At 38.7% G+C, this 24,556-nt stretch overlaps 1 protein-coding gene across 1 annotated transcript in view; it reads right to left on the bottom strand.

The window, feature by feature from the left end:
• Positions 1 to 24,262, bottom strand: part of TMCO1 (transmembrane and coiled-coil domains 1) — a 46,611-nt gene extending 22,349 nt beyond the window's left edge. The window contains exons 1-5 of the mRNA XM_060134169.1: positions 24,050 to 24,262; positions 23,564 to 23,641; positions 14,282 to 14,341; positions 2,554 to 2,600; positions 1,131 to 1,198 (exon numbers count right to left, since the gene is read on the bottom strand). Coding sequence (XP_059990152.1) covers positions 1,131 to 1,198; positions 2,554 to 2,600; positions 14,282 to 14,341; positions 23,564 to 23,641; positions 24,050 to 24,119 — 323 coding nt within the window. The 5' untranslated portion in view covers positions 24,120 to 24,262. The remainder of the gene's footprint in view (positions 1 to 1,130; positions 1,199 to 2,553; positions 2,601 to 14,281; positions 14,342 to 23,563; positions 23,642 to 24,049) is intronic.
• Between the last annotated feature and the right edge of the window lie 294 nt (positions 24,263 to 24,556).

Raw genomic sequence — 24,556 nt, 5'->3', positions numbered from 1 at the left:
ATTTTAGTAATCACTAGTTAAGTGGAAATTCTGTATTAAAATCATTTTGGACATTCCCTTTGGTGCCTCACCTAAGTAAAAATAACCACTCTCCTTTTTCCCCCCTACTATATTTCACACACACACACATCTATTGTAACATCCATCAATGTATTGATTCGTTTGTCCTTTCTTTCTATAAAATTTTGATATTACTGAGGGCAGGGAACACATCTTATTTGTTATATTCTGATACCTAGCACAATGCCTGGCACAAAGTAGGCCCTTGACAGGTGGGAAGAGAAGAACAACTGGAGGTGGGGCGGGGTGTGGGTACAAGGAGAGAGAGACAGACAGGTAGAAATGAAGTAGGGGAGGAAGAGTAGGAGAAAGGGAAGGAAAAGAGTGGGTGAGGAAAATGCGTGGGATAGTTCAGGAGAGCTCTGAAAGGTAAGAAATGACAGCTTGTCATCTCTGGATATTTTCCCAGGTTCTGTCAAAAGCAGTCCCACAATTACTCAGGCCTGCTATATGCTAGTTTAGACAACAGTAACCTACCTTATTATTAAACAAGATTATAGTTGTTAAGACTCTATTTTAAGAGTCAAAACATCTCTGTACGACTACCTTCATTTTGAAGAAGTTTGTTAGTAAGGAACTTAAAAACCCAGGAGACATATTAAATTCTTTTTAGAGGACCCATAAAACCTTAGTCTTTGCCTTACATATAAGATATCTTCAATATTAAGAGGGTGAAAACTTATCATATAATTGTATTCCATCAAAATTAAATTTCCCTTGATTTTGATAACTGGATTGAGGTTAAGTAAGAGAATGTCCATGTTCTTAGGAAATACACACTTTAGTAGTTATGGGTAAAGGGGCATGAAGCCTACAACAAACTCTTGAATGATTCAGAAAAAATATATAAATAATGTATGAATGAGTACATATATGATACGGAGAAACAGAGAAAAAAGGAAAGCAAATGAGGCAAAACGTTAACAATTGTGAATCTGGTTAATCAATGTACTATTCTTGTAACTCTTCTGTAAATTTGAAATATCAACATATTACCAAAAAAGCTAATTGTTCACATATACACACACATAGAGCAATATTTAGATAAAACCATATAAAAGGCTACTCACATAGAATTAAACATTCCCATTAGGGCAGTAAAACAAAAGCCAATTGCAAACATGGATTTCATTCGAACCTGGAAGGAAACCAACGAATTGTTATTTTACACTAGAGAAAAACCACCACTAAAGCACACCCCAAAAGTTTTGGTTTACATCGTTTTTAAAAGATGCTCCTTGGCAAAAAGCTGTTTATTGGCTAACCCACCCTCCACCTCCAAGGCCTCTTCTCCTTGCCAGCTTCTGATGAATAGTATTGGGGTGGTCATATGACCCAACTCTGGCCAATGAGATGTAAGTACCAACCAGAACTTTTAAAAGGGACAAACTTGGCTAGCATCCCTTTAGGCCTTTTGCCCATACTTCTTGCCTGGAATGAAGAACATAATGCCTGACAGTAAAGCACCATCAAACAACCAAACAACCATAAGCTAAGGAAGGTTAACCTGAGTCCTCAGTGACATTACTGTGCTGCCACAGCAGCCCAGGACTACCAACCTCTGTACCTCTTGAGCAAGTGAAAAAAATTTTATATGTTTAAGCCATTATTAAGCATTTTGTTTCTTGCAGCTAACTTCTTTCTTAATTACATGTGCCATAAAAGTATAAACAAATAAAAGATCATAAAGATATAAGATTAACAGTTTATCAGCAATTTTTATCTCTTCTTTCTGCAGTTTCCAAATTTGGTCTCATGAACGTGTAATAATTGCAACAACAGAAAAGCTATTTTCAAAAAAAATGCACTTCTAAATTATAATCTTTCCTAATAAGAATTTCAAGAAACAGAAGATAAAATAATACAGCAAAGGTCTCTTGTTAAGCAAAAGACAACTGTTACGCAGTTTAGATGTCCTGTGTTGAATATACAGAAATTAAGTAGAAAAATAAGTCAAGCCATATAATTAGCCTACCTACACCTCAGAAAGACATGCTTGAACTCTACTCTTTATAAATAATGAGTAAATGGCTAATAAAATCACTTTTCCTTACACTTTATGATATGCCTGACCCTCAGATCAAAAGGCCTCTTAAAGAATAAAGGCCACAATAAAGGCCATCTATGATGCTCCAACTCCTATTTGGGATTACCAGGTCACCATAAAGGCAAAGATTCTGCAATAACATGAGGAAGAAAAAGAAAATAAGCTACTTCATTTGAAAACGGAAGGGGGAAGCTAATAAAAACTCTGTGAAAGGGACAAATTATGACTTCGAGAGAGCCTAAAAAAAAAGCTATTCATATTACTAACACGAAGCTTCAGTCCAGTAGCATATTTTCACTTCTATTTGGTCCAGGAACAACCATGATATTATTTATAGCCTGCATAACTATAAATTTCTGAAAAGGTAAGTGCAGTGTACTTGATGAAAATCAGGGTCTTTTGCTGAAAAACGTGGTTTATCATGAAGTTATATTTAGGACTCTTACCATTGATAGATCTCTGTTATTATTCTTCAGTTTCTCTTCTTGACGCTCTGCAAAGAATTAATGAACTGGTTAATATACACAGCGCTGAGCGCAAAGCAGATGTTAAACTGTCACTGCCTGATGACTATAATAGCACTTCTGTCTCAGTATCACTTAATAAGATAAGCTGAATACATGGAATACTGTATACTTTGTACTAACAGAAAATTCAAATGCAGCAGGCCACCAAAATAGTTCAAATTAAATAAATAAAAATATTTAAAGTTTAATTTAAACTTTAAGAGTCTGGACTCTGTACATTAAGATATACTCTTACATTACATCAAAAGGAAGTATAACCATAATGTCTGTACTTAGGTTTCAAGTATTAATTACCCATCTGTTATGATTTTCTTCCCCCTCTTTCAGTTTCTTTAAGAGAGCATGGAGTCTAAAAATTAAAAGCCAATTAAGATGAATTTAAGATTCAGGTTCTTTCATATTACAGTCAAATCAATCTAAAAATAAGCATAGTTTCATAGTTAAGTCACTTGGAAAGCTAGGAAATTTGATATATATTTCAAGAAAATTGTTATATACACAGAACCTAAACCGCTAAAGAAGTCTCAGTTGTACATTAATGACCTTATTTACTGTATTCCATCAACGTAAGGGACTTTATTGTACTTATGAAGAAACTGAGGCCCAGCAAAGGAGAAGTGACTTCTCAGAGACCACACAGGTATTTCATGCCAAAGCCAGGACGAGAATCCAAGTTTCCCAACTCCCAACCCAATGATCTCTATATATACTATGCTACTGCTTTCTTTGATTATGCATTTTTATCACCAGGATCAATTCACTCAACAAGTACTTATTGATTACCTACTAAATGCTGAGCACTTTTCTGAGCACTAGGGATAAATGAATGAACAAAACACACACAAATCCTCACCCTCACAGGAAGATTTTGAAATTAAAATATAATACCCTCTAAAATAAAAAATATACAATCGGAATATATGAAACTGGTGTGAGGGTTGCAAGTTCAGGCAGTTAAAGGAAAGGAAGGAAGAACAGGCCTATAGGAACCGCAGACTGGAGTGTAGTTTCCAAACAATGTACAGTGAGACGAATATATGCTTCTTTGTCCTAAATCGTTCCTATCCAGTTTGTTTTCCCTGGGAGGAAAGGATACAGGCAGGAGAAAGTGGGGATTATGAAGATATATGGAAGAAAATGAACAAAATGGGGTGGAACTAAGGTGTATCTCGGGGGCTAGAGCTCTTCTACCTGAGCAGCCCTCTTAAAATGTAATAAGACTGTTCAAAATTGGGTGTTTGAAGATTGGGATGACTAGAAGGTAAACAGGCGTAAAACCAAGTAGAGGGGGAAAAGGACTACCACTGAGACATGAAAAGAAAGGTATAGAAAAGCATCTATGCTAGAAACCTTGGCACATCCTTGACTCCCTACTCTGTCTTCAATCAAACACCAAGTCCTATTAATTATACCTCATAAATACTTATGAAATCTACCTCTTCCCCTCCTCCTTACTATACTTCCTTAGTTAGGATTTCTAACATCTCTTACCTATATTACTTTCAAGTCTCCTAACAGATCTGCCTCCAAACTTGTTCCCTCAAATCCATCTTCCACATAAATGCAGTCAGATCCACTTAAAAGGCAAAACTGAACAAAATCTTGATACTCCCCAGCTTAAAATCCTTCCATGGCTTTTCATCCCTACAAGATCATGTTTCTTTTTTTTTGGCCACGCCACGCAGCATGTGGGATCTTAGTTCCCCCATGAGGGATCGGACGCACCCCCTGCAGTGGAAGCGTGGAGCCTTAACTACTGAACTGCCAGGGAAGTCCCAAGATCATGTTTCACTATCACCTGCAAGTCCTGCATCTGGCCCCTGCTTACTTCTGCAGCCACATTTCCAACCACTCCCATTAATTTTTATGTTCTTACAATACCAAACAACTTTAAGTTCCTGTACATATGATGCTTTTCTCTTGATTTAGTGTGTTTGTTCATAAAGTCTCTTCTACCTTCGGTGACCAAGTGTCCCAGTTTTCCCTGGACTGTTCCAGTTTTAGCTCTGAAAATCTCACATCCCGACAAACTTCTCGGACTAGACAAATTGGCATGGTTGGCTACCCTACTTCCACCTAGACTGTTTTATCCTACCCCATCAAACCCTTTCCTGGCTAGCCTGTACTCAACTTTTAAGCCTCAGCTCTTGTGTCACCTCCTTTTGACAATCTTGATTCCTTAAACAATACTATTCTAAAAAGCTTTCTACAATTATGAAAATATCCTACATCTGTGCTGTCAATACAGTAGTCACTAGCTACATGTAGCTACTGAGCAATGAAATGTGACCAGTATGATTGAGGAACTAAAATTTCAACTTCATTTATTAATAATTTTAATTAATTTAAAATCTGAACAGTCAAATGTAGCTACAGGCTGCTGTACTGGACAATGCAGTCTTAGACAATGGATTAGAAGTCCTTTCTTTATGCTTCCAGAATATTCCAAGCACATCTCTATCATTATACTCACCGAGTTTATACATTTTGTTATAATGATCTGTTTCTGTACTTAACAATGCAACTAGATGGCAGGCTCCTAGAGAACAAGGACTTCTTCATCTTTGTATCCTCAGTAATTGGCAAGTAGTTAGTTGTTCAGTATTGTAGTACATGCTCAATATTGCTTAATGAATCAGCAATATAATAAAAGCTGATGTGAAGATACCCTACACCAAAAATCCCTTTTCTGGGACAGGAGTCTTTGATAAAGCTGGTAGGCTGAAGAGGCACTTAAAGCCTGAGAGGACACTAAAGTGACACAGTTTTTATGAAGTTCTATTCCACTTTTTTCAATTATGTCCAAACAGAAGCTCTAACCATATGTAGTGTCAAGGTAGACTGTATGTATACATGGCTTAAGAAGAATATAGCAGTACAGGTTTATGATATATCCCAACACTACTGTGCTTGGTTCCTGAAGACTTTTCAACTCAAATTGTTTTTAGGTGCCCACCATATACAAATAAAGTAGGTTTTGTTGGTTTCAAATAATTCAGAAATAAGTTAACATTCGTCTGGTTTTGGAGGGGATAAAAGAAACAGAGACAAGTTTCTTATGACCTTGATGTGCTTAGTTGGTAGGAAATGCTAAGATGCCTCAAGAAGCATAAACACTACAAGCACTATAACATTTAAAGTCCTAGACAATGAAAGAGTTTTCAGAAATCCGGAAATGCCCATGTGGGAAACAGCAAACCTTATCTAATAGAAATGTTACCAATAGGGAAGCAATTTCAGGTACTCCCCAAGTTACGAACAATAAATTTGTAAATATCTCCAAAAAGCCACAGTTAGGTTTATATACCTCCCCTCTCCCCAGTAACCCCAATGCCTAATCTAAAGTTTTTCCATTTTCAGTTTTCTCCATTCCCAGCTCAGTTAATTGTATCTCAGATCCTCCTAATCTCTCTCTCTCTCTCTCTCTCTCTCTCAATACCCACGTTCTCTTTTACCCTCTTTATTTTCTTTCCGGTCTTAGAAAAGTATTAAACTCCTTCTCTATCTCTCTTCCATTATGACTACCAAACCCTGACTCTAACAAAACTGCTAGGCAAAGATTTATTCTATTCATTCTCATTATTTTAAAATGTAAGATTCAAGTTTTACAAGGATATTCTGTTAGACACAATGAGAAATGAAACATTCAAGTCCTTAAAAGTACTTAAAACATCCTTTTAGAGTTTCTATCTCTCATACTGTAATCAAATCTACTTTTCTTTAAGCCTCAATGATTTAAGTAAATTTTAAATGTTATTTCCTAACCAATTTTGCTTTTAATTACCAGCAATACAAAAGAGGAACAAAACCAACTATTGTCCCTAAAAATAAAGTTTTTACATTACATTATGGGTTACATAAGCTTATGAAGACAGGTCTGTCAATATAACCACCATGTAATACATGGTTTTATAAGAATAATCCAACTTCTAATAAACTGTATTGAAAAAAGTATCTTTTTTTAAACAACCTGCTTTTCCCTTATCAAGAAACTTTGTTTCCTCAAGTGAATAATTTCTGGGAAAGTCACATTAGTAAGTAAAAATAAGTGCAAACAATTTATTTTGAAATGATGATTTATATTGTTTATTAGCAGCAATCAAATATTTGAGCATAATGCTTCATGTAATTATGAGAACAGTTTTGGCTGAGATGATGCAATAAAAGCTAGCTAGTTAACTCTTAACTTCTAGTACCCCAAATAGTTAAGAGTATACTGAAATAAGTAAAAGTGATTGACTGGTTCTCTATTGCTCTGTGTGTAACTTAGCCCTTAACTGTTGTCAGTTAACTAGCATAACTCCTCTCAAAAAGTTGTTTCTTGGCCCCAATAAGGTAGGGAAGTCACTGTCTCAGTCTAATGTTATTTTAAGCTTGGTGGTGTGTTACTTAAAAGAAGTATAGCTAGGGCTTCCCTGGTGGCGCAGTAGTTGAGAGTCCACCTGCCAATGCAGGGGACATGGGTTCGTGGCCCGGTCCAGGAAGATCCCACATGCTGAGGAGTGGCTAGGCCCGTGAGCCATGGGCGCTGAGCCTGCGCGTCCGGAGCCTGTGCTCCGCAACGGGAGAGGCCACAACAGTGAGAGGCCTGCATACAGCAAAAAAAAAAAAAAAAAAAAAAAGTATAGCTAGTGAACCTCCTCCTAAGGTTCACTCACCCTTAGTTTTCTCCTTTGAGAAAACTCAACATCTAGAAGCCCAAGGCTTCCAAGATGGTTGTACTTCCCAACCCACCTTTCAACTGTTATGTTGACATAAGAAGGGAGAAAACTATGTCTAAAACCTTCTACACCTCCCCTAAAGATCTAAAATTTAAAGGTTCCAAGCCGAGTGCTGGAAATAAATATTCTATGTCATTCAGTGTTCACTCGTCCTGTGTGAACTATTCTTTATGCCATTCAGAACCTCAGGATTTAATACAGAGGAGAATCATACCTCAATTCCTCCATTTGAAAGGAATTCTATACACCCTTTTACTACGGAACTTTTGGAATACACCCTCTATGAAATTTGAGGAAATTTCATGGAGAGAAAAAACTGGAAGTATAAAGGAGATATATTTATATTCTAGGATGATTTATTATCCAAGATGATAGACAAAAGGAAACATTAAAATTCTAAAAGGGAATACTCCAATTAAAAAGAAGCTATATTTCTTGTAGCTATTGGAATACACTAGTAGCAACGATGACATCCATTCTGACCAAAGAATGAACAAACTCAAGCCAATCTATCACACATTTTTATTTGACAGCATTAGACTTTGTACAATAAGATAATATAATTTAACTAAGAAAGGAACACGTCATCGTTTACCTTAGTCAATAACCAGTGACGGGTCTTCCCTGGTGGCACAGTGGTTAAGAATCTGCCTGCCAATGCAGGGGACATGGGTTTGAGCCCTGATCCAGGAAGATCCCACATGACGCGGAGCAACTAATCCCGGGCGCCACAACTACTGAGCCTGCACTCTAAAGCCCGCAAGCCACAACTACTGAGCAGATGTGCCACAACTACTGAAGCCTGCGCACCTAGAGCCCGTGCTCCACAATAGGAGAAGCCACCGCAATGAGAAGCCCACGCACTGCAACGAAGAGTAGCCCCTGCTTGCCACAACTAGAGAAAGCCCACGCACAGCAACAAAGATCCAATGCAGCCAAAAAAATTAAAAAATAAATAAATAAATAAATAAATAAGCAGTGACTTTTCTGTCAAAGAATATAAATCAATTAAAGTACTCACGGGGCAACTGAGTAGTCTGATCAAACCGACAGTTTGGGAGATGGGGAACATTTTCAAATAAGGAAGAGATGATCAAAATAGCAGATGCTTCTCTATAGATTAAAAGAGTTAGGTATGCCATGACATTTCTATATTCTGAGTTGTCTTGAATGGAAGACCAATTAATAACATGCCTTTAAAATTTCATGTAGATTGGGAGAAGCAAAATTTAAATGAAATGGCTGATACAGCCTTCTTTTATAGAAAATCCAAATAGCATAGATAAACATCTAGAATAAATATATTAATTCAGGGCCCCAAATAAATTTCAAAAATGTCCTCCCATATTTCCAAGTCACCAAGAAAGGAGATACACACCCCATTCAGCAAAGCTTCAGAATGCCTGCTCTCCCTTCTCTGGCCACCTTCTGGGGAATATCTCCCTCTCATCATAGTCTCTGTTGAGGTTCAACCTTATGAAGATTCCTAACATCCCCTGCCCTGCCACTACTGACCAAAAAGGAGGCCAATCCATAGGCTTACCCATGACCTACGGCATAAAAAGATGAGCTGAGCTAGTTGGATTCCTTCTTGCAGCAATTTAAACCGGAAAATATTGGGAAAGTAAACCATTTAACTGTGGGAGCAGAAACAGCAAAATAGTAATGTAGAACTGGCTCTTGAACTTTAGTTCGTCTAAAAATTATCTGGGAAGCTTGTTAAAAAAGCAGGCTCCTGTGTCCCATGTCCAGAAATGCTGATTCAGTAAAGCCTGGGAGTAAGACTCAGAACACTTCATTTGTAACAAGTATCTCAAGCAATACTGATATAGGTGGTCTAGAGAGCACATTATGAGTAATACCGATATAGAAAGAACCACAGGAGACAAGCCAAAGTTAGACACAGGCAAAAATTAAATGCTAGGGAAGCACTGCAGAGAAAGTGGGGAAGTTGAACAACAGAAGAGAGAGAAGTACTAAAAATTAATAGTGGAGCCCAATGTCTGGCTTTATCCCAGGGCTTGCTCTGCCTGCAGGAATTGCTTTAACACAGTTCCTGCCTTCCTGTAACCAATTAGTTCAGCTTTTCCTGAGTTCTGGATCACATATATCCTTAAATTCCTCATTACTTGAGGTAATTTGACTGCAGCCGAAAGATCTAAATAAAATTCATACATCAAAAGTAGTTTCTCTTTTATGAGACGGAAACGTAAAATAACCAAAACATCTGCTCCTGAAATTAAGAATGGGAAACATAAAATCTTCCGACACCTCAGTTTCAAATTAATGTCTCTATCCAAGACCATTATCTCTAAGAGCTTCACATAGTGATATCAATGACATTTTCCTTCTCTAAAACACTGAATATTGCTGACCACATCCCTCTTACTAAAAACTCCCTTCTTTCAATGCAGCAATATCATTCTTTATAGTCTCCCCATTATTGTATATATATGTTTGCTTTTTAAAAAATAAATTTATTTATTTATTTTTGGCTGCATTGGGTTTTCGTTGCTGCTTGCGGGCTTTCTCTAGTTGTGGCGAGCGGGGGCTACTCTTTGTTGCGGTGCACGGGCTTCTCATTGCGGTGGCTTCTCTTGTGGAGCATGGGCTCTAGGTACGCGGGCTTCAGTAGCTGTGGCTCGCGGGCTCTACAGCACAGGCTCAGTAGTTGTGGCGCACAGGCTTAGCTGCTCCGCAGCATGTGGGATCTTCCTGGATCAGGGCTTGTACCCGTGTCCCCTGCATTGGCAGGTGGATTCTTAACCTCTGTGCCACCAGGGAAGCCATACATATATATATATATATATATATATATATATATATATATAAATAATATAAAAAATATATATAATATATATATTATATATAATATATACATATATAATATAATATATATATTTTTTATTTTAAAGAAACCCAAGTGGGGAATCTGAGCAAAGGGAAAGTAAGGGTTGCATAATAACAAAATTGTAGATAGGGTCAGTATACAAAAATACATTTAACTGGTCTTATAAAGTTGCTGGAGATGAATAGCAAATCTGACTCTATGCTTATTAGCAGCCAGTCTCAAAGTGGAGGGAAAAACCATCAGTTCAAGAACAGGGTCAATAAGATAAAAAAGAAATCAATTATTTATGAGAATCACTGCTTGTCTTGACACTGAAAACTACTAGAAAGTTTCCATAATTTCTCCTCAAAGGGGTATTGTGCAATGTTGTAGATAATGTTCTCAAAAATAGTCCATAGCAACTACAGTAAATTTTATCTGGCTGAGTTTTTCATGACATGTCTAATAGTGCAAATGTCAAGGAGAAATAGAGTAGAAGCAATTTTATAAAGTCCAAAACTATATACAAGTTTAGGTTTACAGATTTCTGATAGTCTGGTTTAATTTAGGAGTAAAATTTATAAATCTACAGAATGGATAGGATGTTTGTCCTTCAAGCAACTCCTAACAAATATTATGTCTTGTAACTCCTATTAGATTTTGACAAGCAACTCTTCATAAATATTATTTCTTTTACCTTCTGATGACATTTTGGTGAGCAAACAATTTAAGGTAGCATTCCATGGTAAAATAATCTGAGTATAGATAGTTTGTGCTGTCAATTTTAAGGGTAGTGGGTAATGTGCCTTCCATTTTTATATCTTGCCTATCCTTTATAGCAAAGCTACTCCAAAGAATTACCCATGTTCAATGTCTTTACTTCCTCACCATGCATTATCTCCCTAATCTATACAATCTGGCTTCTATCCCTTATCATGCCACTGAAATTATTCTTCCTAAATCACTAATTATCTCTGTTTTGCCTCTTAGATATTTAATATCCAACCTCTAACCCTTCCTGTCTTCTGAAACTCTCCCCTCAACTTCCGTGACACAACTCCTTTCCAACTTCTCTGGCAATACCTTTTCAAGCTCCACTTCTTCTTCTACCCCTTAAATTTCTATGTCTCAAGACTCTCTCCATCCTTAGCTCTTTGCTTTTCTTACTTTATATGGTCTCCCTGTGTGATTTCATTTACTTTGTGGACTCAATTATAATTTATAATCATATGATTCTAAATTCTATTTGTAGCCTTTATCTGCCAGCTCCAAACCATACATCCAATAGTGTACCAAGTATTTCCGCCCTATTGTCACACAGACACTGCAAATCTAACATGTTCAAACCTGAAATCATCCTCTCCTCTTCCTCATCCCAATCTGCAACTTCTCTGATATTTCCTCTCCTAATCAGAAATCTGGGCTGTTTCCCAGACTCATTCGTCTCTACATACCCTACATCTAAAAAGTCTGCAAGTCCTGGGACTTCCCTGGTGGCACAGTGGTTAAGAATCCGCCTGCCAATGCAGGGGACTCGGGTTCAATCCCTGGTCCAGGATGATCCCACATGCTATGGAGCAACTAGGCCCATGTGCCACAACTACTGAGCCTGTGCTCTAGAGCCCATGAGCCACAACTACTGAGCCTACGTGCCACAACTACTGAAGCCCCCGCACCTAGAGCCTGTGCTCCACAACGAAGAGAAGCCAAAGCAATGAGAAGGCCACGCACTGCAATGAAGAGTAGCTCCCGCTGGCCACAGCTAGAGAAAGCCTGTGTGCAGCAATGAAGACCCAATGCAGCCAAATAAATAAATAAAACTAAGAAAAAAAAAAAGGCCTTCAAGTCCTGTTACATCTACTTCCTCTATATCCATTGAATCTGCACCATTCCCATTGTCAATGCCTAGGTTCAGGTTCTTGCCATTTGCATGCCTAGGATACTTAAAAAGCCTCATAACTTCCCTGCCTCCAGAATGATCCCCTCTCTGATTTATCCTCCAAACTATTGCCAGAGTTGTCTTCCTTAAAATCTGATTTCAAATCTGTTTAAATCCCTTAATGGTTACGGGAAGACTTCTGCATACGTTAACCTCCTTACCTTAGTTTAGGCCCTACTTATTTCTCTAGGCTTGTCTGCTTGTACTTTACACATACCTTCTTTTTTAGTTGTTATACTAAACTATTTATAGTTCCAGGTATATACCTTGCTATTTGACCCCTCTATGCTTTTGTATATGCCTATCCTTCTACCGAGAATATACAAGGCTTAAAAATGCAGATTCTTGGGACTTCCTTGGTGGCGCAGTGGTTAAGAATCTGCCTGCCAATGCAGGGGACACGGGTTCGAGCCCTGGTCTGGGAAGATCCCAGATGCTGTGGAGCAACTAAGCCCGTGTGCCACAACTACTGAGCCTGTGCTCTAGAGTCTGCAAGCCACTGAGCCCGCGTGCCTAGAGCCGTGCTCCACAACAAGAGAAGCCACCGCAGTGAGCAGCCCGCGCACTGCAAAGAAGGGTAGTCCCTGCTCGCTGCAACTAGAGAAAGCCCATGCGCAGCAGCCAAGACCCACAGCAGCCAAACATAAATAAATAAATAAACTTATTTTAAAAAGCTGCAGATTCTTAAAGTTATGAATGACTAGGTTCAAACCCCTTCTCTACCACTGACTTAATCCATCATACCACTGAATGACCAAGAGCAAGTTACTTAAACCTCAATTTTCTCATCTCTAAAATTGAGGTAACACTGTTCACTACCACATACCATTGTTAAGAGAATTAAATGTCAAGTGCTTACTTCAGGGTGTTGCAGATGGTAAGAACTCAACTGACCAGTATTTTATTTATTTATATTTTTACTTAGTTAACGCACACTAAAGCTTCAAGATTCAGCTTAAGCATTATCTCTTAAAGAAAATCTGATCCTCTAGATTGGTTTGGATATCCTTTCTTCTTTACTTTTATGACACTCAGAATATCTCTCTAAAAAGTATTACACTGCATTGATCTGTTTTTCCTCTTTAGACCTCTTAAAACAGCAGTCCCCAACCTTTTTGGCACCAGGGACCCGTCTCGTGGAAGACAATTTTTCCACAGACGAGGAGGGCGGGTTTGTGTGTGGGGGGATGGTTCAGGTGGTAGTGCATACGATGAGGAGTTATGGGGAGCGGCAGATGAAGCTTCGCTCCCTCACCCACCCACCACTCAACTCCTGCTGTGTGGCCCCATAATGGTCCGTGGTCCAGGGGTTGGGGACCCCTGTCTTAAAAGACAGAATTTTTTCCTACTTTGTTTCTCCAATGCCCACCAGAGTGACTGACACATACAGAGCAGATGTACAGTAGCATCTTGCCATGGAACTAAATGAAAAGGCCATTTAGAGCACATCTGATACTCCTACACTAAACTGAAAAGCTTTAACCAGAACAGAACACTTGTATAGTCTAGCCTGGTAGAGTAATCTCCCAGGATTTAACATCAGTGACCTAGGCACAGAGACATAGTTTCTGAGCCAAATACACAATTTCACAACCATTTTGTTCTGACTGTAGAATCAGGAAGCATCATAAAGTATAAATACAAATCACAGGCAGTCACTTATAAATTGTCTTTTTGGAACTGAACTACATTCTGTATTAAATTCTAAATTACACTGGAAAACCAAAAACATATAATTATTTTGCAGACTAGGTAAAATTACTCAGCAGAAAATTTCTTACATCTTGGTAGATCTCCATCACCAGTCAATTCTCAGTAAGGAAGTTATGGCAACAATAAATACAAGTAACTCAGACTTAACTGGAAATAATCATCTCAGATAAGAAAAACAATACCCTTTTACAAACTATGCCAAGAACCTTCAGCCAAGTTCAAAAGCCATGACTGTCAACACCATTTCACTAAACTGAAATTTCAAACCTAAGAGCAAAAACAAGAGAGAGAATCAAGTAAGATAACATATGCAAGTGCTTTGTAGACCATAAAACTATACAAACATAAGTTACCACTACTAAATACTTTATTACATTTTCATTATCTAAGAATTTATTTCTTCCAAGAAACTTCAATATTTTGTATACCAATAACTCATCTTACCTATTTTCTTTTTTTGTTGTCTACCAGCTGACTCCGTTATTGTTTCCTTCTTCTTTTCCACTGTAAACAACATAGTAACACAATAAAAATTAATTATGCATTACACAAAAGAAACAAAGGATGTTTTATCACAGCTGAACCAATGAAAGAAGCTTACAAGAAAGTTACATGCTGCCTTTGATTATGGTCATGGTTAACTGGTATGCTCCCACACCTGCTGACAGTAAAAGGTAGACACAATATTCTAAAAATAAAACAGCAATATTGTAAGCATCATTAATTAAATACCCATAAAGGACTTTATAAACACAAAGTCATAATCAAAACTGAGATGATTTTCAGACCATTAGCTGTGGGTGATTGCCTTAGGTAGAGTCTAAGCACAATTTTAAAATTCTGCTCTCAGGTGATTAATTGTAGTGCCATTCTCATATTCACCATAGAAGGTGGGCATTCATTCATTCAGTTATTGGCTGCCTAAGTTAGCAGGCACCATTCTAGGTAAATAAAAAGATAAACATGATCCTTGCCCTCTAAAAAGCAATTTAGTGAGGGCACATAATCAAGTAACAATTATAGTATAGAAAAATGGCAACACATGCACAGGGTAGGAAGATCAGGAGAGCCAAAAAAGCTACAACTAAATTTTTTTGAGGCTTTTCAATTAATATGACAATAGAGTAACAGTAAGCTTTTGAAGAAGAATAGTGTTAATGTATTTATATTTAATATTTACTATCTTTAATCACCTATGAATGGACTAGCAATAGATACACCAAAAATTACCTTTACTCTATTTACATTATCTGTTTCTTATATTATCTTAGTATACTTCCTTTACTAGCAAATAGTACAGTACATGTATTATTTCTAAAAGCTGCATTAAAGAGAATTGGCAGGTAGGAATCTTTCCCTTAGTATATTAAGTATGCTGAATTCTAAAAGGAAAATTGGTGTTACTCCTTTATCAAAGAGATATAAAATTCAATTTAACTCCACTATTACAAATAAAATGGTAAAGTTCTGACTATAATAAAATGTGTGTGTGAATTGGGTGTCTAAGTGACAGGTACTGTTCTAGGTAGATAAAAAGATAAAACATGACATATATAGGGGGAAAAAAGAGGGATCTTTTTGTTTGTTTGGCCGCACCAGGCGGCATGTAGGATCATAGTTCCCTGATCAGGGATCTAACCCATGTGCCCTGCAGTGGGAGCTTGGAGTCTTAACCACTGGACCACCAGGGAAGTCCCAAGACAGAGATTTAGAATGAACTACTGGTATGAGATCATAAAAGGAAATTAAGTCAAATTCTACAAGATGTTACAGAAATAACATTTTAAAAGACAAAATGGACAGAAACATTGATGCTTTATTCTTTATCATTATTATTAACCAAAGAAACAAAAAATATCTTTCCCACCTCAGAAGGACTATAACACAGCTACTTGGCATTTAACCATGACTGAATAAAAAACAAGGGGGAAAAAAAAAGTCAGAAGGCTAGAGAATAGAAACATAAGATAATACAGTGAACATTAACCTGATCTTCTAGCACACTGGATTAAGACTAGATAAATCTTTTCTAGGGATAATATAAATTAACCTAATGGTTTTTTAACCTCATGAAGTTGCAAAGAAACTCTTTTTGCTGATATTTATTCACCAGAACCTCACCCCATAACAAGAAATGGAGATACTGGACTTCCCTGGTGGCGCAGTGGTTAAGAATCCGCCTGCCAATGCAGGGGACATGGGTTCGAGCCCTGGTCCGGGAAGATCCCACATGCCGAAGGGCAACTAAGCCCGTGCGCCACAACCACCGAGACTGCGCTCTAGAGCCCGCGAGCCGCAACTACTGAGCCCACGTGCCACAACTACTGAAGCCCGCACGCCTAGAGCCCGTGCTCTGCAACAAGAGAAGCCACCGCAATGAGAAGCACGCGCACCGCAACTAAGAGTAGCCCCTGCTCGCAGCAACTAGAGAAAGCCCGCACACAGCAATGAAGACCCAAGGCAGCCAAAAATAAATAAATAAATAAATTAATTTTAAAAAATAAAGGGAGATCCTCCTCTAAAAAAGAAAAAGAAAAAGAAAAGAAATGGAGATATCAGAGTTGACAAAAATAAAAGACGTCTACTATGAAACACATTTTTTGCCCATGACCTGGTATTGTTGCGTTCTGAATTAGAGTTGTCAAACAGTTTATAAATTACTCTAAAAGCTTTATCCTGTTGCACTGTAAGCTAAAGAAATACTTCATACTTTACAATAATTTGTACTTAATAAATGTTCTCAAATAAATAATTTTGTTACAAGAATCCAATTACATATAGTACTTTAAATCTTTCTCATTTACTGAAGTGTTCTTTCATTGGTCTACATTATTAAAGTGACACAACGAAAAAAGACTTACTGACATTTAGAGCACACTCATAAGTCTAGTGACCACCTAAATCAAACAGCTTGGTACCTTTATGAAAGCATCTTTTGTCAAAGGCCCCACCACAATAGGACAGCTTTGTAGGTAACACCAGTATTCTCCAAATAATGCCTCTGATCAGATCTGCTCAAGATACGAAATCTACACCTAATTCTGATTCAAATATATTTATATTTCTTTGTATGCCTCAAAAACCCTACAAATTTTTTTGAGGTTTTAATTATTTTAATTTTTTCATTTCATTTTATTCTTTTACATTTTGAGCCTGTGCTTCCCATCGCTTTATTACAGAACAAAGAGTAGATGAAATAGCAAGGCTTCCTTTCAGTTTGGTTTATTACTATTGATTGGTTTGTTCACTGAAATGTGTGAAAATACACTTTAGTCACCTTAAATTCATTATTAGCTATCAAAGTCCAAAATGTACTGATTGATTCAAAATTGTTTCAATAGACAGAAAATTTCTACTTTTTCAACTGTGGCTGCCTACTTATTTAGACTCATAAAGAATTTTTGTTTGCCTGAAGTTGTGAATAGATTAGATTTTTATCTAAATTTAAAATATCAGGTAGTAACTATTTTAATAGTCTACAAGTTGGTGATCATCCAATGAGAGTTGTCACTGGAAAACATTTTAAAGAACAGATACGTGTATACGTATAACTGAAACACTTTGCTGTACACCTGAAAGTAACATAATGTTGTTAATCAACTATACTCCAATACAAAATAGTTAAAAAAAATAAATAACCAAAGTAAAACACTCATTTATTTTAAAGAGTCAGTTTTAAAGATAAGCGATGGTCTTATGCTTACCCCCACTCCCTATTTCCTTCATTTCAAAGAGCAACCACTTTTACCTCTTTTAGCTGATTATTTTGATATTTACCCCTATATCCTTTTTTTTTGGTAGCACCGGTGGCTTGTGGGATCTCAGTTACCCGACCAGGGACTGAACCCAGGCCATGGCAGTGAAAGCACCGAATCCTAACCACTAAACCACCAAGGAACTCCCATAAAGTTTTTTTTTTTCTTTTAACCCCTATATCTTGAAATAAGCTAGTTACATCATAAAATCCATTGTTATAGTTGTAATTTTGGTTAAATGTGAGTTCAACATTTACAAAATTATGATCATGAAAATACTGTTCACAGGTAATTTATGCAGCAAACTATTTAACTTCCTGCAAGTTTTTCCTAGATTTATGGCATTTTAAAATTTGTTTGGTCGTCTCCGTACTTATCACTAATTCAGCCCCAAATTCTTAGTTAGCTGTCTAAATCTTTCCTGTACAAAGTCAGATCACTAGGCATTATAAATTTTCCTGAAGAAGTTTCTCCTAGCACCCTCTTACAAGCTCAGCCTGGTGCACAGCTGACATCCCTAAGAATGTCAGATCTAAATCTGCCTTCATCATCGTCCGGGCGATTCCCTTCACCTGAGTCCTGTGTTGGAGCTCTTGTTTCCTGGAGTTCATATCTTCCTTTTCTTCTTGGTTTACTCATTTGTCTTGGTGTAGTGTATTTTCCAATAGTTGGCTGAGATAAAATTTTTTAAGGCCTTGCATATCAGATAATTTCCTCAAAGGATCCTTTATGTCTGATATGTTTTTATTTCTGTCATTTCCATGTGACACTTTTTTATAGTTTCCGTCTTCTGAAAATCCCCATCTGTTCATGCATATTGTCTACATTTTCCACTAGATCCTTTAACATGTTAATCATAGTTATGTACAAGTTCTATGCCTGGGCCATCTCTCTCTCTCTCTTTTTTTTTTCTTTTTTTCTTTGGTCACACTGCACAGCTTGCGGGATCTTAGCTCCCCAACCAGGTATTGAACCCGTGCCCCCTGCAGTGGAAGCGTGGAGTCCTAACCACTGGACCACCAGGGAATTCCCAAGGGCCATCTATAAATTTGGTCCCTACAAACTTTTCTTGCCTGGATCCATACGAAATTTTGAACACAGAATGTCAGAAGGGATTATGTTTGCAATTAAGACGTTTGTTCAAAGAGGGAATTTACCTTATTTCTTCCTATTAAATATCCCATGCTAAATAATAGTTATCCATTTGATTACAAATATCTAGAAGACAGTATCTATGCCCGTTCATTGCGTACTGCACTCATCATGGTGACCTCTACAGCGAGCAAGCAATCATACATGTCAACTGATCATATAAATGAAAATAATACATGCTCACTGAGTTCTTGTGGTTTTTTTTTAATTGAAGTATAGTTGATTTACAATGTTGTGTGAATTTCTGGTGTACAGCAAAGTGATTCAGTTATACATATATACATAAGTTCGTTTGCAGATTCTTCTCCATTACAGTTTACTACAAGCTATTGAATATAGTTCCCTGTGCTATACAGTAGTACCTCGCTGTTTATGTATTTTATGTATAGTAGTTTGTATCTTCTAATCCCAAACTCCTAATTTATCCCTCCCCCGACCCTTCCCTTTTGATAATCATAAATCTGTTTTCTATGTCTGTGCATGTTCACTGAGTTTTGATAGATTACCTGAAATAGAGGACTTAAGACCATAAGAAATGCCATGAGACATTCCAATCATCACCAACCTACCTCATACTTATCTTCAAAGCAAGCAAATTAGTCAATTATATTAAAAAATACAACCATGGAAGCTTTGCCTGGCAACTATTACTTTGAATTTAGGTGTCAGGTGAAGGAGACTTAACTTCCATAATACAGATAACTAGAAACAAGGCAATTAGTTGTGGATACTAAGGAAGCCCAAAATCTACAGAGCAAATTCATATAAGTATTTAAGGTATGAGAATATTAATCAAAACAAATTAGAAACTAAAGGTGTTTTGTATTCCATAAGACTACTCCATGATACATGTGATATGAAGAAATTTGTCTTTGGATGCCTCTGCATGCTGGCTAACTAGTTTATGATCATAGCAGAACAATTCCTCACAAAGAATACATGTGATGTTATGTTATAGAGATCATTTATTCTTTAAGCTATTCAACATGCTTTTATCAAGTAGTGAATCTGTGCCAGGACCTGTGTTAAGTGCTAGAGACACAAGGGCCTTTGCCCTCATAGAAATTACAGTTCAGTTGGGGAGAGGACATTATTTGAATAATAATCATATATAGAAAAAATTGTAATTATGATAAGTTCTCTAAGGAGAAGTATCTGGATAAATTAAGGTCCATGATCCAAAGATTTGATCCTGCTGGGGAGACTAAATAAGGCTTTGAGATCTGAAGAATGACTAGGAGTTTATTAGACAAATGAGAAGGGAAAATTATTCCAGACAGAGGAAAAAGTAGATACAAAAGCCCAGCTCCATAGTAGGAAAAAGCAAGATTGGTTCAGAGGATGGCTAGAGAATAGAAAGGAGGGAAAAACATGACGCAGATGTGGTCGGAGAGGGAGAGAGGGAGGTACCCGACCACGCTAGACCTTGTAGGACACACCTTTGTCCTCAAAGCAATGGGAAGAAATTGAGTGTTTTAAGAAGGGCAAATAACACAATCAGATTTGTGTTTTGAAAAACTACTCCAGGTGTTACTGAACAGAATAAATTTGAGTGGCTGCAGGTAGAGCAATGAGGAGTCTATCACAGTAAATCAAATGAAATGTGATAGAAGTTTAGGCTAAGTGATGGTGGTGGAAATGAAGAGATGTGGAAAGACTGAAAACTCTTCAGGAGGACAACAGGATCAGGGGTTGAGAGTGGACTGCACATACAGGGTGACAGAAGGAAGTATTTGAATCAACAAATATTTATTAGACATTTCCCACGTGCCAGCCACTTTTTTAGGTGCATGGGATACATCAGTAAACAACAATGATAAAAAAAAAAAGAACCCTGCCCTAGTGAAGCGTTCATTGTAGTAGATGAATGAAAACAAAACAAAACAGCAGGATAAGGAAGATGAGGAGCGGCAGTGGTACAGGAGGTAGGCTGACTGCAGTTTTAAATAGGGTGGTCAAGTTAAGACTCACTGAGGTGAGCTGTGAACAAAGATTTGAAGAAGATACAAGGGTTAGGTAAACAGATATCACAGAGAAGAACATTCTAGGTAGAGGGAACAGCCATTAGATAGGTCCCAGCACAGGAGCGAGGCTGATGTGTAATAAGGAACAGCAAACAGGTCAGTGAGGGTGGAGCAGAGTGAATGAGAGGGAAAGAAGATCAGAGCCGTAACAGGGGACCTCTGTAGGCCACTATAAAAACTTTAGCTTTTCCTCCGAATCAAAATGGGACACCATCACAGAGTTATGAGCAGAGAAGGGACATGATCTGATATACTTTTTTTTTTTTTTTTTTTTTTTTGCGGTATGCAGGCCTCTCACTGTTGTGGCCTCTCCCATTGTGGAGCACAGGCTCTGGACGCGCAGGCTCAGCGGCCATGGCTCACGGGCCCAGCTGCTCTGCGGCACGTGGGATCTTCCCAGACCGGGGCACAAACCCGTGTCCCCTGCATCAGCAGGCGGACTCTCAACCACTGCGCCACCAGGGAAGCCCCGATATACTTTTAAAAAGATTATTCTGGCTGCTATCTTGGGAACAGATTACAGGGAAACAAGACCACTTGCTGGAGGCTATCACAATAATTCATGCAAAGAATGATGGTGGTTTGGACTATGGTAGTTAGCAGTGGAGGTGATGTAAAGTGGGCAGATTCTGGATATATCTGAAGGCAGCCCAACAGTACTGGATGTGGGCTGTGAGAGAAGAGTCAAAGATAACTACACAAGGATTATGTCCTTATGTCCTACACAAGGACGGGATTACCACTGACCAAGACACTGTGACGGCTACTAATGTAGCAGGCTTGGAAGTGAGGAACAGTGTTCAATTTGGACAGGTTGGGTTTGAGATATACATTAGACATTCCAATGGAATTAACAAGTTGATAGTTGGATATTTGAATCTTGCATTAGTAGAGAGGGCTAAGGATATAAATTTGAGGGTCACTGGCAAATAGAGCACATAAATGAGTTCATTAAGGGAGTATAGAGGGAAAAAAATAAATTTTGAGTCACTCCCAACAACAGGAAGTCAAGAAGGGGAACCAAAAAGGAAACTGCAAAAGAACGACCAATTGACAAGGTAAGTGCAAACCCAAGAGAGTGTGGTGTCCTGAAAGCCAAATGAAGAAAGTATAGCAAGGTTTCTGGCTTGCACCATTGGAAGCAAGGAAGTACCATTCACCGAATAGGGAAATACTGGAAAAGGATCACATGTGTGAAGGTAAAGATAATGAGTTTGGTTTTAAATATGTTGAGGTGCATTAACAACACTGAATAAATGAAGGAACAGTAAACCGTAATTTAAAAGGCCTGAATTTGGTTTCTAATTCTTTGTTTGCTCTGAGACATTAATACATCATTTAATCTGAGTCTCAATCTCCTTTTCTAGAAAAGGAGAATAATTTTACACAACTGACCACAAATTGTTACTATGTGGATATTAGAAATGGGATGTTGTAAAAAAGAAAACTTCAAACTCTTATGAAGACATACAGAAAAGTCATAGAATACAGAAAGTCACAAGAATTTTAAGATGTGAAAGTTAGAGTTAATCTTTATAAGGCAGAAAAGGAGACTGAAAACCAAATCAAGCTTGTAAGGAACCATTCACATTATACCTATAGCAGCCCCCTCAGCTGTATCCTGTGGAATTCTTGTTTTATTTCAAAAACAACAAACTCAACTTGTTCTTAAACTTTTCCTCAAATACTCCTTCAACGATCAGACCCAAATGAAAGTTGGCTTATCCCTGAAGACACCACTTACATTGACACCAATCATTATGACCTGCTGTTCTCCAAACACACCTTACTAGTTAAAATTTCCCTTTTTGCACATATGCTATATCCTTTGTCTGGAACTCCTTCCTCATCTCATCCTCTGTCCAAATTCTAACTACGCATGAAGGACTGCAAGGCTATCTGCATCACAAAGGCTTCCATGGCCCCTCACAACTGAATGGGGTCTCTTCTTTAGAACCACCACAGCACATAATAAGTACCTCTCTTGTCAGTTACTCCACTGAGGTTTGTATGACGTATTCTGCATAAAAGTCTTATATTTGGGGACTTCCCTGGTGGCGCAGTGGTTAAAACTCCACCTGCCAATGCAGGGGACATGGGTTCAAGCCCTGGTCCGGGAAGATCCCACATGCCGCAGAGCAACTAAGCCCGTGTGCCACAACTACTGAGCCTGTGCTCTAGAGCCCGCAAGCCACAACTACTGAGCCTGCGTGCCACAGCTACTGAAGCCTGTGTGTCTAGAGCCCGTGCTTCACAACAAGAAGCCACCACAATGAGAAGCCTACACACCGCAACGAAGAGTAGTCCCCGCTCACCACAACTAGAGAAAGCCTGCACGCAGCAACGAAGACCCAATGCAGCCAAAAATAAATAAATAAATAAATTTATTAAAAAAACTTTTCTTTAAAAAAAAGAAAATCTTATATTTCTAAACAGACTTCAATTCTAGTCAGATTCACCTTTGTATTCCTATGAAGTTTTTACATCAGTTGATGCTCCTAAAATATGTACTGTGAACATGCACTCAGTGAGCCTGATGTATTGAAACTGTTTTTAAAGGATGTTGCCATACTCACATTTTTTTTTTTTTCTTTGCGGTACGCGTGTCTCTCACTGTTGTGGCCTCTCCCGTAGCGGAGCACAGGCTCCGGACGTGCAGGCCCAGCGGCCATGGCTCACGGGCCCAGCCGCTCCGCGGCATGTGGGATCTTCCCAGACCGGGGCACGAACCCGTGTCCCCTGCATCGGCAGGCGGACTCTCAACCACTGCGCCACCAGGGAAGCCCCATACTCACATTTTTTACTCTGTTTTTCCACTTCTGCCTTCAGTCTCTTGTACTTGTCTGTCCTGTAAACCAGGACCCAGGTTATACCTGAAACATTAAAAGCAGCATGCTAATAGTGAAATGTTTGGAACGGTCACAACAGCCTTTATTAGTGGTTACCGTTGGATAAGAATGGATTTCAATTTTTTGCTTTGTATTCACCAACAGTTAACTTTTTTCAAACGTTAAGACAACTGAATTTTCAACCAAAACTGTGACACGATACGAAGGTGTCTTCACAAACACGCAAGTGAAACCTCCCCTAGACCGAAGAAACCTCGGCAATCGATTCCACACTACCCCTCCCGCTCCTGGAGGTAAGATTCCCTGGAATGGAGATGAAACCCACTCCCACCCCCGCCAAGGTTCGCGACCTCTCCCTAGGCTCGAGGGACCCAGGGCCTAGGATCCTTCCCTCGGGGACTGATCAAACGTCAGAGAAGCAGCCGCTCTCACCCTCGGCGAGCAGAGCCGTACACACGGAGATAAACACGATGAGCAGCGTGTCTGCGAACATGGTGCTCATCTTGCGCTTCAGTCTCTGCACTCCCACCCGCCAGGGGGGAAGCGCTCGAAAGCCAGGGAAAGTGAAACGAAAACGACTTTCCTAGATTTCAGGACAGCCGAGTAACACACCAAAAGCCTGGAAGCCTCACTCTCAGCCTGGAAGCCTCACTTCCGCTTCCTGGGCGCAGCGCCGGAAGTGCTCCTCCTGGCGGTTCGCGCTACCGCGAGAATCCCGCGGAAACCGAGCTGCATGTCTCTGGGACTCATGGGCTGGCGCTCAGGCCGAATCTCGCGAGAGTTGGAACTGGAGCCGCTGAAACGGAGTTACGGAGGCGGAACCTCGTCCGGCAGCGTTTGCTCACGGTGGTGCTGGAGTGTGCTTTCTTCTCGCCCAGAGTCCACTTGTTTTGACTCGTCTGCGTTTCTGTCTCAGTCCCACATCTAAGGTCGAGTAGG

The sequence above is a fragment of the Lagenorhynchus albirostris genome, chromosome 2, assembly GCF_949774975.1.
Source record: "Lagenorhynchus albirostris chromosome 2, mLagAlb1.1, whole genome shotgun sequence".
Classification (NCBI taxonomy): domain Eukaryota; kingdom Metazoa; phylum Chordata; class Mammalia; order Artiodactyla; family Delphinidae; genus Lagenorhynchus; species Lagenorhynchus albirostris.
This window is presented reverse-complemented; position numbering and strand designations above follow the sequence as displayed.